At 34.6% G+C, this 15,844-nt stretch overlaps 2 protein-coding genes across 4 annotated transcripts in view; both read right to left on the bottom strand.

Moving 5' to 3' along the window:
* Nucleotides 1-669: 669 nt before the first annotated feature.
* Nucleotides 670-1,780, bottom strand: LOC101008773 (ADP-ribosylation factor-like protein 4A). Its single transcript, XM_003903941.4, has one exon. It carries the CDS (start codon nucleotides 1,589-1,591, stop codon nucleotides 989-991), a length of 603 nt encoding a protein of 200 aa, XP_003903990.2. The 5' UTR covers nucleotides 1,592-1,780; the 3' UTR covers nucleotides 670-988.
* Nucleotides 1,781-5,493: 3,713 nt separating this feature from the next.
* The window catches only part of PRKG1 (protein kinase cGMP-dependent 1), a 1,324,128-nt gene continuing 1,313,777 nt past the window's right edge, over nucleotides 5,494-15,844 (bottom strand). For all 3 annotated transcript variants that reach the window (XM_031652620.1, XM_031652619.1, XM_021944038.2), the window contains 4 exons: nucleotides 12,776-12,898; nucleotides 12,631-12,693; nucleotides 11,309-11,375; nucleotides 5,494-10,049 (listed from right to left, as the gene is read on the bottom strand). In XM_031652620.1, the coding sequence (XP_031508480.1) occupies nucleotides 9,951-10,049; nucleotides 11,309-11,375; nucleotides 12,631-12,693; nucleotides 12,776-12,898 (352 nt within the window). In that variant the 3' untranslated portion in view covers nucleotides 5,494-9,950. The remainder of the gene's footprint in view (nucleotides 10,050-11,308; nucleotides 11,376-12,630; nucleotides 12,694-12,775; nucleotides 12,899-15,844) is intronic.

Below are 15,844 nucleotides of genomic sequence, written 5' to 3'. Positions count from 1 at the left end.
AGAATAATTCTAATCAAAATCCTAAAAGGTATTTTCATGAAATGTGACCGTATAGTTTTAATATTTATATAGAATAAAAGGACTCTAATGTGCCAAAACAATTTTAAAAACAAAAAGCTAAGAGGATGGAGGGAGGGTGGGGGGGGGGGTATCCCATAAGATATAAATAATATTTATAAACCATGTTAATTGAGCCAGTTTGATAGTACTGCATAGAGTGGCAAATATGCCAATGAAATATTAAATACATATTAAATTATATTTCTATATATGCATGTGTATATGTGTATATACATGTGCACACATATATGTGCATATACATGTGCATACATACATGTGTATATACATGTGTATACATATATACATGTGTATATATGTGTATACATGCATGTGTATATACAGGTGCATACATGTATGTGTATATACACGTGCACACATATATGTGCATATACATGCATGTACATATATGTGTATATATGAACATATACATATGTATATGTATGCATGTGTACATATGTGTATACATGTACATGTGTATACATGTGTGTATACATATATGTACATGTATACATATATGTACATTTATACATATATACAATATGTACACATATATACACATAAATACATATGGGTGGTTTAACATTAGAATATTTTTTTTTTTTTTTTTTCCACTCTTGAAAGTTTTATTTCACTAACTTCAGGCCAAATTTCCACAACTGTGTTCTGGTCAATTTCCTATCCTTGCTTGGCTTCCCCAAATGCTAGTACCAAAAGATTTGCGGGGTAGGGAGAAGAGACCACTTTAAGAAGCACTGCATTTACTCATCTTCCACAAGGCAACAGAGTTGGGCATCTGATTGTTCAACAAAACAAAGCTTTAATAGCATCCAGGAGGGCAGACAGGCAAACCAGGTTGTAGACACTCTTCTATTTGTCAAAATCAGACCAGAGAAAACCTACTCCACACAGATATAATAGGTATTGATATTCATCTTTTCTTTTTCTGTTGCCGCAACATTTTTTTTCTTTTAATGATCATATCATGTAGTTTCTCAAGTCCTTCCTTTAGGCCATCTCCTATGATTGCACAGGTAGGCTGCAAATGCCAAGGAGTTGATGAGCTCAGTTCACCCATTGCTAACAATTTCTCAATTTCTGAAAGAGACAATGAGTTCCTCAAGTCTTGTTTGTTAGCAACTATAAGTACAGGGACTCCTTGATTTTCTGATATCCTAGTTATTTTGTGAAGTTCAGTTTTGGCTTCCTCCATCCTTTCGACATCAACAGAGTCCACAACAAATACAATGCCATCTGTGCATCTGGTATATGACTTCCACAGTGGCCTTAACTTCTCCTGACCACCTACATCCCAGAAGTGAAACGTGACTGTTTTAGAATTTCCCAAGGTTACCTTAATTTTCTCAGTGTTAAATCCTTTGGTAGGTATGGTATTTACAAATTCATTGAACTGCAGCCTGTATAAGACAGTTGTCTTTCCAGCACAGCCCAAACCCAGAATAACAATGTGGAAGGACTGAAATGAAGGCAGGTTGGACAGGATAGAAGTCTGGTCTGATAGCCCATTCCCCATTTCCAGGTGCAAATAAATGTCCCAAATTGAAGTGCTTTTCTCTTCTTGCTTTAGAACTTCTCTTGGTAGCTGATTCAGCTATAAGACTACTCCCGATCCGGAGTCTGGGTCCAAATGAGAAAGCATTGGCAAGCGTTTCCACGCAGGGATAAGCACCCCCACGTCTTTCCAGCTTAGCTATCCAAGCAGCTCTCAGAATATGTTAAACTGATATGTAAAACAAATAATATTGTAACCTTTCTGACTGAATCAGAATTAGAAATCTGGAGCCTATGGAACCTACTCCCTGCATGTCCCCTTTTCTTAATCCAGGTACTCCTCTCCCTATTCCATCTTGGTAGACTTTGAGACATTACTTCAATGTCCTGAAGCTCTATGGAGAAGTGAACTTGAAAATCGTCAGCTCATTGCAAGCCAACCTTTTTCTGGAAAGGGCCAGATAGTAAATATTTTAGGCTTTACCTGCCATGCAGCCTCTAGCTTACTACTCAAGTGCTGTTGTAACATGAAAGCTACTTTAGACAATATGTTTGTTCCAATAAAACTTTATTTACAAAAACAGACTGTAAGGCAAATTTGGCTGGTGTATCATAGTTTGCCAAACTCTGGAGGGAGGTTGTAAGTGAAGGAACTTAAAAGCATAGAGTTTTATTATCAAAAATAAGTCTAATAATCTTCCTATGGGTCAGGAAACCAAGGCCCTAAGTAATTCACTTCAATATACGTAGTAATTTGTGGCCCACGTAGTTAGCAAAGGGTTACACAGAAGACATTTAGAATTATAGTTAAGATGGTATCTTGCTCCTATTCCAACTTTCTTTTATAGTAAAATCTTTCCACTCTCACCTCTCTCCAGGAACCTTGAAGAATCATGTTCTTCCTAGGAATTACAAATCCCCCGATTCCATGTCTAACATAATTTCTAGTGGCCTCTTTGCTTCTCTTGCTTTAGTACCAGTTCTTCTGAATTTGAAAGTCTTCATGCAATTTGCCCAGGTAAATCATTGCCCCAATCTTAGATGGTCTGGGCTCTTAAAATGTTTCCTTCCATTACTCCTTAAAATGTATCTTTGCTATGTCAGGTTTGAGGTAGTTTCTGTCAGAAGATTGGGCATTTGGGTGAATTCAAGCCTTCACTGCAGTTTTTACTGCCTGTGACTCAGGGTCTAAAGATTTATTCTGTAATTTTCTGCCTGTTATTTTCTACAGTGGTAAATCACCTTGCAGATGCCAGGGCAGGCCTCATCTTTCTTTTGTATGTGACAGTTGTATCAGTCAGAATGGGCAAAATCCTATTGAATAGACAAAGCCGAAATCTTAGTGGTTCAAAACAACAATATATTCCACTGTAAAGCCTTTGGGAGTTGGTGAGGGGCTCCACTCCTCCTCATCACTGTCCTTACTCTGCTTCTGAAGCTGACAGGGCAGCCACTGTTGAGGAAATGCTGATCACAACATCACAGGGAAAGGAGAATGTAACGAAGCAAGAACTGGCTCTTAAAGCTTCTGCTTGCAGTGACAAGGCTCACTTTTCAATGGCCAAAGCAAGTGAAAAACCCCAACCTGACTTACATGGCACAGAAAAGTCCCCTAGGGAGGGAAATCAGACATTGATGAACTGTGGCCAAAATCCAGCTGAGTCAGAACCTCAGGTCACCAGTATCATTTCTCCTCAGAGGACTAAGAGTTCTCCTGCAAATTAACTCCTAGTATCCTGTCCTGATGTACCGGGTACTAAGGGTGGGTACACCTATTTATTTTTGGCTTTGCAAATCAAGACATAGGTCTATTCCTTAACAGAAAAGTAGCTTATTATTAATAGGGCATTTTAATATGTTAATTGAAAGGACACTTCTATGGGTGGAATATAAATACCATTTAACATTTCTGAGAACATTTATAGGCTTTGGATGTCCATGATTCTTTACAGACTTTTTTTTCTGTTTACCTCATTTACTCTATCATTCCTGAAATGTTTCTCCATGGATCCTTTTCTCCTGCTTCTATCTCAGAGATGTATATTCTCATCAAAATACACTAAGGGGTTGGTTAAAAATTCAGAATCCTGGGTTATACCTCAAAATAATTTTGGATTATCCTAGAGACCTATGTTTTTATATTATTTACCAGATACATCTTATGACATCAATGTTTGAAAAACACTGGCTTAGATCTTATGCCTAGAGCTTGTCCATGAATTTTTGTAAAATCTGTGGCCAGACTTTTGGGTTGTTAGGGATGCCTTGTTTTCCTTTTCCTTTTTCTTTGTATAATTATTATTATTATTATTATTATTATTTGCACAAATTTGAGGCTTAACCTGTTTGGCTTTGCTAGTGGACATGTAGATAGATAGATTTGTCTTTTGCTCCATAGACTTACCTTGGATAAAAATCAGCTGCCAGAGATAAATATTACTGTTTTATCAATTTATAGGACTTTTTGAGTTAGAAAGGAGAAATCTGGGGACACAGAGGAAAACTCTCAATATGACTCTCAATTAAAAAAAGTGTGAAATTAACTGGGCATGGTGATGTGCACCTGTAGTCCTAGATACTTGGTAGGCCAAGGCAGAAGAGTCCCTTGAGCCCAGGAAGTCAAGGCTGCAGTTAGCTGAGATTGTGCCATTGCACTCCAGCCCGGGTGACAGAGTGAGGCCCTGTCTCAAACACCACCCACATACACAAAAGAAACATTAATGTGGTGGCCTGTATTATGAGCTTGACACACAGGGCTATAACTAAGAATCTCAAGGTAGGTCTGCAGGTGTAACATTGTAATATTTGCACTTGGGTATCATTTGGGTGATCACACAATCAACCCATTTATCTCAAATTTAGAATTGATTCCTATTGTCATTCTTGAAAAATTGCACACTGATTTATTCCCATTGAAATATGCACAAGATGTGAGTGATGTAGATGCAACATCATCACCATCACTGACGCCTCCTCCTCCCCATCCTTCTAATGATTGTGTTGATCTGCATGTTCCTCCCAAAACTGTGCGATTAATATAAAAAAAAAAAACTTTCACGATCAAGAAGAACATTCTTAGATTAAGGGTATGAAAAAACTTAAAGGATGGATGTTAAAAGCTTATGTTACAGTTCTGTTTGCAAAAGAAATGAATTACTGGATGTACAATTGTGACATAGTATTTTTTCAAGTGGTTTTATTGGCTTTATCTGAAAAAGTTCCCTAGACTGAATTTCTAGTTTACATCAAACAAGGGTTTTCAACTCACTGTCACTGGCAATGTGAGATCAAAAAGACAAAAACAATGTAATTGAGAGGATCTTCATGCTGCAGACAGTTTTAATGTGTGCATCATTTACTACAGAGAAGAACAAAGGGATGTAGAAAGAATATATTTAACAGGCTTTAGAGAGTTGAATTCGTTGTAATCATATTGTTCCCCAAATTTTTCTTATTTGTGCATATGGTGAAGCCAAGGAATCAGGTGAACTATCCTTGGACAAAGACTCATGAAGTTGCTCTTCATATGAAATCATTTCCTCCTAGGATGTAGTAATATACAAGAATTATCCCTTTGATTGTTTTAACTAGTACAGAGTTTGACTAGGGATAGCCCAAAAGGACTGTGTGGTGGTCATGCTCAGAAATCTGCTAATTTCTGAGTTTGTGTAAATATCTGTATTCACTTTGCTTTTCACACTGGATGGCCCAACATTATTCCTATGAATTCTTTAAAACCAATTTGTTGGATTAGTTTTATATTAGATTACAATATAGTATATTATTTCATGAAGAATGCTTGGATTATAGGTATTTCATACTTTGTTATAGTGACATTCTATAACAGTACTACCTGGTATTTCATCTAGGATGATATACCAATTCTATTCTTGGAACCTTATCTGGAATTAAACATCAACTAAGTTCAAAAGTAATTATTTTTTTATTTCAACTCTATAAAGTATACAACAGGCACTCAGCAATTACAGCTGCAGGAAAAATACAGAGCAAATCAAAGCAGGTTAAGTTTATGAAAAAGTTTTTAATCTACATCAAAAGAGTGCAAGTGGTCAATGACCATTTGATGACAGTTTGTTGCATTCTGACTAACAAAGAACTCTTTCATGTAGAACAAATTGTAAGAGGACAATCAAATAACCATAGCTGTAAGAATACAAAAGAACTGACCAGTTGTAAAAACATCATACATTGAAATAAATTTGATAGATGATGCTTAAAGAAATGTCCCTTTACTCAGAAAGCCCCAACCTCTGAGTCATTGCCAAGGTCCCAGAGCTCTGTCTGTTGATGCAGGGGCAGAGAGGAGGGCTAACAACACGCTTTCAATGTTTTGCTTTCTAGGTCTGTTGAAAACTTGCCTCATAAATGATTTGCATATACAAGAACTCGGAGAAAGCATCCTGTTTTGTTGAGAGGTGCACCAAGTGACTTTTTCATCATTGGTATCATAACGAGGTGTGGTTAGCAGTCATTTCCATTTTTCTTTTGGGTTGGACCATTGTCAATGGAGTCTATAAAATGAGACATGTTAGAACTTGACTGCACTAATTTATTTTTACAGAATCTGCACAGCTTAGCAAAACAGGAATACCTGTATACAGACTGATAGAATGTCATATATTAATTTGACCTGCACATACATTTATACATTTCACAGAAATGACGCTGTATCTCATTAACAGATACACAGCTCTGGTACATTTAACAGAAATAAGAGAACAACTTCATCATTTCTGTAATTCATCAATATTATATAATAAAGGCTTAGAAATTGTTAGCAGAAAGAACTGTAAAACGCAGCAAGCTAAGAAAGGACAACATTTTGAGGTGTGTTTGTCTTTGTCATGCAGCATAACACCAAATTTGTTTTTTAATAGGATGCCATGAATTTAAGGCACTTGCAACAATGCCAGATAGCCAGGTCATGTTCTAAACTATGGGACAGATGAATAACAGTACAGTTGACATAATTTTCAATAATACTGACAATTATGACATTAATTCAAGTCTACTTGGACCTAAAAACATTATTCAATACAAATAAAATGAAATAATAATGCTGTGAAACACTAAAAAAAGTTATATGTACCACAAAATATCACACAAAAATATCTATTTACATAAATATTTGTCTGTGGTCCTATTGTGAAAGGAAAAGTTGTTATGGATAATGCACAGATCACCTCTATTGTATGAAATCAGTTCTAATATCTTTATTTTCAATATGGTAGCTGATTTCATTAAATTTGTTTACCATCAGTTCAGTAATTTATAAATGAAAGAGGAAAAATTCAATAGTTGAGTTTATTACTAGACATGTGTAATTCACATGCATATTCCACAACTTTAGGTAAAAATTATGACTTGTAAAGAATATAATCAGAATAAATTTATTTTGAATGCCATATGGATCTGATTCATATATTAATAAGAAAGAAGATATAAACATAAAAATCATGTATAGCATTTTTCCAGAAATTATTTTTTCAAATGTATTCAATCCATCTCAGTTATTTTAATGTTGTTTCCCTTGGCAGTTTCAGTTTTCCTGTGAGTCAAGACACACAGAAAGCCCTTATTTCCCATACTCAACACATTAACAAGAAAATCATAAAACAAATCAAACAAGTTGGCACTATTCTAACTTATGCAGATGTTCTTTAGTGTAAGAAAATAGAGGGGTTGTGAAAAATTCAGAAATAAAGTGAGATGCACTTTATGGAACTGACCATGAATTTTAGCCCTAGAGTCTTCATTAAGACAAGATTTAAATCCTAGAAATTCAGTGTTGAAAATTAGATGAATGTTTTCTGTTGGTACATCTCGGAAGATGTAGTTTACCTTTATTTTGTGATGATTGCTTCAGACATCAAATGCAATGCTATGGGTGAAATGAACAAAGATGCAGTAACAAGTGGAAGAAACAATCTACAGTTACATTGTGCTGAATGCTACTTCTTCCTTCTCCATTGAACGTATTCATATTGGTTGTCTTAGACTTGAACCATAGTTCCAAAATCCATAGTAAGTGCTAATCTCTGGGACTTTGCAGATTTTTAAAAAGTTACAGAAGCAGATTCTCTTTCCAAATAACAAGGTGAACTTAATATTCTAGCAAATCTTTAGCATGCCTAAACCACATTATCTTTCAACAAAATTTACTGAACATTCACTGTAATGTTGGAATCATATATTTTTTAAAAGCCAATTAAAAATATGAAATTCTTGGAATAGCATTCATAGCTAGATTTTAAATTGATATGTTTAATTTTATATTCTAAAATCTGTGGAAAACAGTGGATATCTTGGGGAATAGACCAATTTGGAGAAATTGTAAGAGAGGGAAAACCCCAGAAACACAAGAATAACAATAATATTTTAGGATTAAAGTTTTACTTGAAGTTTATTCCCTTTTCATTTTATCCTCCAAAATTTTGAGAATATTATATTTTCATAAGATATCATATTCTAAGGTAGTTCTGAGTAAGAACAATGCAAGCAAAATTTATAATACTTGCCTTCTTAGTTAAGGTGTAATGATCTAATTGGACTTTCTCTTCCAGAAATATAGGCATTTGATTGATTAAAAAGAAAACTCTACTGAAAAAAAAGCAAGCCTCAATTTAATATAACAAATTCACACACAGTGCCAAAACAGAATGACAGCTTGAAAGCTTCTATATTTTTCTTCATAGGTATAATGCAATTTTGTCCAGGAAATGCTTCCAAATGGCTGAGTTACTTATGACAGCTAATAATAGTCAACTGGCCTGCCAGTGAAGGACTCAGTTTAATATGTGGATTCTTTTCTCCATGTGAATAAAGTAAATCAGCTTGACATTTTCAAATCTAGTCTTTTTTAGGTAGTATGAAATTGCAGAATTGTAGGAATTCTGTTCTATTTAAAATTTATTTTTTAAAAAAATCAGGTTCCTGTTTTCCTCTGTACTGCTTTCTTACTTAGACAAGTTTATGGACTCAGCTAATTCACAAAAAAGGAAATCAACACCTGGCCAGGTTCTTGTTTTGTTCTCTGACCTCAAATAAGTAATGTTCCTGGTCTCGTAAACCCGTAAATCTTAACTTTGACTTTGGGCTTTCTTTCTTTGTCTTTTCTACTTCTTTTATTTTTGTTTTTCATTCCTGTTTTTTGTTTGTTGTCTGTTTTTCGGTTCAGGCCTAAGACAAGAAGCTAGTTCAAATAGGTTTATGATCACCTTTGTCTCTCAACTCTAGACTGACTGTGTTGTATAAGTGAAATTGGACAGGAGTTTGGTTTAATAACTTCAGTGAAAATGCTTGAGTTTCTGGCTACACATACAATGATTTGAATTTGTGTTGTCTGTTCAGACACTGACATTTACAGATGAAAGATATACATAGCACCTATATAGTTTTTATTTATTTTTTGGATGAATTTTAATCCCTCCCCATTCCACCCCACCCCAAGGGTTTATTTTTATAAAAGGGAATACTTTAAGCCTCAGTTTGAGGGTATGTTAGGTAAAACCAATTGGCTGCTAGTCATTTACTTCCAGGACCATCTTTAAGCACAATATTTTAAAAAATATGAAATGATTTTGTGAATTGCTTTTTCCCCCACTCTATCATGCCAATTTATCAAAAAAAAAAAAACCAAAAAACAAATATCATGCATTATTTTTCAGTCCTCTGTGAAAACGTATATATACCTACTATGAGAGGTCTCAGCAGAATCTATAGCAGTTGTGCTTTTATCATATCATTTTTTAAAATCTGTCAGAAAGAAAAGGTAACATTCAGTCTTGTCATCAGCACTGCTGGGAAATAAAATCATGAAACTTCTAGCACTGGTGTGACATGAACTCTGTGACCAACAGATGTGTGGTCCTCTTTTGTATGGTATATACACCGGCCTGCAGTAATAGATCCCACAGCCTTCACTTGAAGAAAGGGAATAGCCCAGTTTCTGTACCATAGTAATCTATTGTACTCAATATATTATTATTTCATCTTCTTGAATATTCTAGCAAGGTACAGACTCCTATACTAGATTGAAGTGTTTCCTACAGTCTTTCAAATTATAATCAGAGCAAAGCAAGGTCATTGCAACAATAGAAAACATCTCTTTACTGATGAAAGGCTTTGCTTCAGGACCACCATGTCAACTGCTATTTTAGGTTCAAACAGAAAACATGTAAAGAGCACTATTGTCATCTAAGCAATAAGTCCTAATGCCACTGTAGTTACTGGAGCAGCATCGATCAAAGGCATCATGGTGACCCCGAGCACTAATCTTCTCTCTTTCCCTCAGGTTTGCTGGCAGCTGTGTCTCAGAAAAAGCTGTCTTCAGCAAGGCAGAAGCAGGTAAGAGAAATACATTAGAAGTCTATGTCCCATCCTGAGTTGTCATCAGGTGGTGGTTCATCGTTGTCCTCAGGGAAACTGTCAAAATTGCTTGTATCTGTGGGTGATGCAACCTGTAAAAAATGGACAGTTTTGTTTTAGTGGATTTTTTTTTTTTAGTGGAATTCAAAGCTGGAATTTTTAAGTGCATTCTGTATTTATCCCCTATTAGTGACTATTTTGTTGAGTATCTACTATGTTACAGGTATTGAGGGTCACAATGATGAGTACAAATAGACATGGTTCTTATCCTCAGAGAGTTTATACCCTTGTGAGTAATAAATTGTATGATTAAGACAAATAATCACAAAAATCTTTCTATATAATAAATTTTGGCTAGAGCTATGGAAACAAAGATGCCACAGAAGTCTAAGAGTAATCATATAGGCCCAGCGTGGTGACTCACGCCTGTAATCCCAACACTTGGTAGGCCGAGGTGGGAGGATCACTTGAGGTCAGGAATTCAAGACCAGCCTGACCAACATGGTGAAACTCTGTCTACTAAAAATACCAAAATTAGCTGGGCATTGTGGTGAGTGCCTGTAATCCCAACTACTCAGGAGGCTGAGGCAGGAGAATTGCTTGAACCCAGGAGGCGGGGGTTGCACTGAGCTGAGATCGCGCCACTGCACTCCAGCCTGGGTGACAGAGTAAGACTCCATCTCAAAAAAACAAACAAACAAACAAACAAACAAAAACTGATCATGTAAAGACTCTTTGAAAAAGTGTTATTTTATTTTATTCTTTTTTTAGAGACAAGGTCTTTCCGCTGTCACCCAAACTGCAGTATAGTGATGCAATCACAGCTCACTGTCACCTCAAATTCCTGGGCTCAAGTGATCCTCCTGCTCCAGCCTGAGTAGTTAGGACTATAGGTGCACGGACTACAGGTGCACATCAGCACACCTGGTTAATATTTTCTTTTCTTTTTCTTTGGAGAGACAGAGTCTCACTATGTTGTCCAGGCTGGCTGGTCTTGAATTCTTGAACTCCTGGCCTCAAGTGATCCTCTCACCTATATATTTTTGTCTGCGTTTCTATCTTTTGAACATTTCCCATACTAAAAATTAACTTATGTTCATAAATGAGGGAAACTTGATTTAAAATGAATAGTTAAAAAAGATAAGAGTAAAACACAATTATAGCGACTATCTCCAAATGTATTTGCTTTTAAGCTTGGATTTTAGAATATGTCATTATTTTAATGTGACATTTTTCCTAGAGTTTGTTTAACCTAATCATAGGATTAAACTTTAAAAATAACAGATCATTGTTGACTGACATAAACACCATCAAGTGTCTCACACAATTATAAGCTGGAAAGTCTACTTACGCTTGGTATTATAGGAGGTGTCAAGGTACCTTTTCTTAAGCCTTCCCAGTTAAAGCCCTCAAACCATCTAGAAAAGGAAAAAACGTCGATAAAGACATTTTATGTCAGCTAAAACCTTCTTGTTGCAATGTATACAATGTCCATGGCTAATGGGAAGCAGTTAGGCAAACATTTTCATGTGACAAAAACGTTTCCTATTGAATTGCATATGTTTTTCCAATTAGTTTATTTTATGAAATACATATTTTTAAAAGTATAACCGTCAAATTTTAAACATCAATGAACATGCAACACTTTTTCCTTGTAATTCAGTCGTCATGTCTCTATGACCTTGTTCCTACACTATAATTATAATTTAATAAATGTCATAATGTATCTGGCCCTGGGTCTTACAGGGTATTTTATTTTAAGGAGGTAGAACCAGGGCATGAAAAGTCAGGATAGAAAATTAACTTTCCATTTTTGCCACTGATTCAGTGCACAATGTCAGCTAGTTAACCTTTTCGCATCTTTGTAGTAGTCTCTACATGTCCCATTTTCCTCCTTTTTTCCCTTTTTTAATGAAGAATAAAGGTGTTTTGTGTACAGTTTTTCTGTGAAAATAAGGACCAAAAAAGACTAAAGTTTTTGCTTGTTTGTTTTCTTTTGTCTTTGAAGGGTTTCCCCATTAGCAAATGCTTACAACAAATTCTTAGCAGGCTTTTCAGATATTCAGAGTTATTTTAGTAAACATGTTTCTTTGATAAGGATGTGAATTTCCTGTCAGTGTTACACAAACAAATAGAGAAAAACCAATTAGTTTAGCTTTAGAACATCCAATCAACATAGGAAAGGTCTGATATTTAAGATGTTGCTATTGTTTAAAAAACACTGTATTCTGTGCTTATGTTTTTCTCTTGTTATAACACCTAATTAGGAAATGCCTGAAAAAATATATTTTGTCTTTAGGAAATCAGGTAAGATACAGTAGGGGACTTTTGTTTGTAATTCTGTGGTAGAGAATAGAATCCCCGAATTTAAAATATACATTTCTTTTTTGTGCCAGAGAGGAAAAAATTGCTAGTTGGTATGAGTTGTAAGAAACTGAGTTCAGTGAATTCAGTTTCTTATGTTACAGGGTTGTCAGATAAATATAAATAAAGTTTCATAATCACAACTAGAAAGGCATTTAAAAGCCTAACTAGTTTATACACTGTCTTTGGATGTTCCTATAGGCTAATTACACTAGTTTGACACCAGTAACTTAAAAAGCAACACCCTGGGGAAATGATGGCAGGTGTTCAGAACTCTGAAACCTAAAATTATAAGGAAAGAACACTTACTTGTGCTTTTGAATGTCTTTTACTCCATTTTTCAAATTCCCTAATCTTTCTGATGGATTGTCCCTAAAAATAAAATAATGGTTTTATTAAATCTATTTTTTTCACATTATGATCTTTTCAGAAATAATGTGGTTGAAATACTTGCCTGCATAGTTTTTTAATTAAATTAGCAGCATTTTTGGCAATCTTCTTTGGAAATTCTATCATGTCAATCCCCCTCAATATGATGTTATAGGTTTTCATAGGATCTGGGCCTGAGAAAGGTGGGCTGCAAGAATGAGAGACATGACAAGAGATATTACTTTTATTTCCTACATGACAACACTTGAATTGCTATAAACTCCACAGATGACATCAATTCATATTGGGGGGCTTAGATTAATAGTGACAATGGAATGAAAGTAGATTAATAGCAAAACAATGTGGAAGCCCTTCCAAGTAAATCGCTTAGCAAAACCAGAAATGGGTCAAGTTTATCTGCTGTTCTCCTGATTTCTTTTCAGTGCTGGAGTCTAAGCCCTCATGCTGTCCTTGGTCATTCAAGATGCTTCTTTCACTCTCTGACCTTTTCCACACTTACTGACTCATTATACTTGAGATGAAGTCCAAAATCGTTAGGAGGGGCCACAGGAACACCAATGATACTACCCCATCTCATGCCATTACCACCCTCACTCACTGGGATCCAGAAACAATAGCCTTTTCTCTGTTCCACTGAAATGCCGAGCACTTTCCTACCTCATGGTGTTATTTATTTGGCCTGGAAGGTTCTTCCCACATTTATCTGGCCAATGCCTCACTTTATCAAGTTTCAGTATAAGTGTTACGTTGTTTCCAAAAAGGCCTACTCTGGTCAACCTATTACAACCAATTACATAACCTATATCAACCCACGTAACCTAACAATCTAATTTCATGCTCTAATTTAAAGTTTAATCTAAATCAGAGTCCCTGTTACACTTTTATAGCACCCTTATGCCATTTACTGTACTTTGTAATTATCTTTTCATTTGTGTGAGTATTTATTTTATGTCTGTCTTCCCTTCCAGAGGTTTGTTTTCTGCTGGTATTCCCAGAGTTGAGTAGAGTTTGCAGCATGTACATTCTAAGGGGTCAATAAATATTTATTTCTCTAATGTTTCTATAGAATAGTACTCCTCTTATCCTTTTCTCTCTGCTCAGAGGACCTCATTAAATAACTTAACACTAGGCATCCTCTTTGCTAGCAAGGCTGTAAAACCCCAGCCCTCATGAGCCAGATGTGTTGATTTTTTTTTTTTTTTAACCTATCCATTCTTGAAGTGTGGTTTGTGGCAGCTTCAGTGAGTACAAAGATGACTAAAATCAGGTCTTTCCTTTAAATTTCTCACAGTTCAGAGGGGAGATGATGATACACCTTGACAAATGATTTATTTGGAAATTTAATTATTCTTTTTAATACAAGTTTTGTGTGTCTTTGGGGAAGAAATCTGAATTATTATTATTTTTTGCCCTTCATTTTTATTAAGAGCAGTTCAAACTATTTCTTTTTATCAAGCAGTCTAATGAGTAATTTAAAGTAAGGAGTAGCAGATTTACCCGTGTTAAGGGCTGGGATGGAGTCTGCCTTGATTTTCTGTGAAAAGTGCTATTTACTTTAATATGTCATTCGCTAGTAATTGCCTATTGATTTTAAATCACTTAAAAAATGTATAAACATGTAAATCTATTTAGTATTCTCTTAGAATTTAAAAATTTTCTCTTTATGTGATTCTATGGTTGAATATTATCTTTAATCTCTTAACATGCCAGTTTTCGTTTTTACTTTTAAAAATGAGGAGGAGCCAAATTTTGGCAATGATTTCTAATTTATGGTTTTGCCTTATATTTATTTTGCTTTTATATTTACTTGCTTATCTTAGACAACTAAAATCAATTATTAAATATGGTATTTGTGGTTTTTATGTGATGCATGTTAGTCTAATATTCGTTCAATATAGAAAACAAAATTATTTAGAAGAAAGTCGTCCAAAGCCTCAAAATATTCAGAATGATCTACATTTGATAAACATAATTTCATAGATTTCTCTGTAGATTGTAGACACAAAGGATTATATTATGCATATTTTTAAATTAAAAAATATTCGATTTAATTTTACTTTAAACTGAGGAGTAAAATGAAAAGAGAGGCTAAATTTCAAACATGTGTGCTCCTTAGCCAATATTAATTCCTTAAATATTTCTCTAAAATTAAAAAAAATTCAAACTGAGTTTAGAGATTTCTTTAATGACATATTTTAACTGTAAAATATATGTAAGATTACTAATTATTAATGATGAGAAATAACTATACCTATAGTTATACCTGCTTTCCCTCTCACCTTAATGTTTGTTGGTTTTAGTGTTATTTTAAGATTGCCAAACACTACAATATTTACATTCTGTTCAGTTACCCAAATTTAAATTATTTGATTTAATAATTGATCAGTCCTAATTAATGAGACCCAAAGCTCATCATCAATCTTTTTACTAGTTTCTCTATTCCTGAATGCTTTATTTTGATTCATCTTTTTATTGGCTTGATTGAATAGTAGTGTTTTTGAGAAAGACCTGGGGTCCACACTTTATATGTTGTGTTTGTATTTGAAGAATAACTTAACTCAGCATAAATTACTTACTTGGGTTATACCTTCTCTGACCCTCGGAACTACGTAGTTCTTGATATACTATCTTTTGGCATTAAAGGTGCTGTAGAGAAGGCTGAGGCCAACTGGAACTTTAACTGTCTTGACTCTCAATACCACACATGCCATGTTTTTATGGCTTTGATGCCATTAAGACTATTCCTTATTAATGAATTTAATTCATTAGTTCACCACATTAACATATTGTGGTGTTATTATTCTGAATCAGTTTTCTCATGGTCACTGCAGATCAAAAAGATACACTGAGTCAAGTCTTTCTGCCATGGATTTTCTATTATGTAATTAACGATGTTTTTTCTCCTGTTTGTAATATTCTATTCATACACATAATTGATGTTTTTTTCTATTTTTTTGACTAATAGATTCTCTTTCTGAAATCATATTTTTTCTTTTTTCATTATTTTTTCCAAGCCTGTCAACTATCTCCCTTGCTGCATTTTTAATTGTTACTATTTTATTTTCTGTTCTTACAGCATGACTTTCAGTTCTGTAATAGTCCTGAGCTCTGCTAGTTACTTGTCTTCCCATTT

Source organism: Papio anubis, chromosome 11, assembly GCF_008728515.1.
Source record: "Papio anubis isolate 15944 chromosome 11, Panubis1.0, whole genome shotgun sequence".
NCBI lineage: Eukaryota > Metazoa > Chordata > Mammalia > Primates > Cercopithecidae > Papio > Papio anubis.
Note: the sequence above shows the minus strand (reverse complement) of the source record. Positions and strands in the feature narration are given on the sequence as shown.

Bases quoted from the DNA above. Each gene is read 5' to 3' on its own strand.
- LOC101008773 (XM_003903941.4), bottom strand. From the start codon at position 1,591: ATGGGGAATGGGCTATCAGACCAGACTTCTATCCTGTCCAACCTGCCT.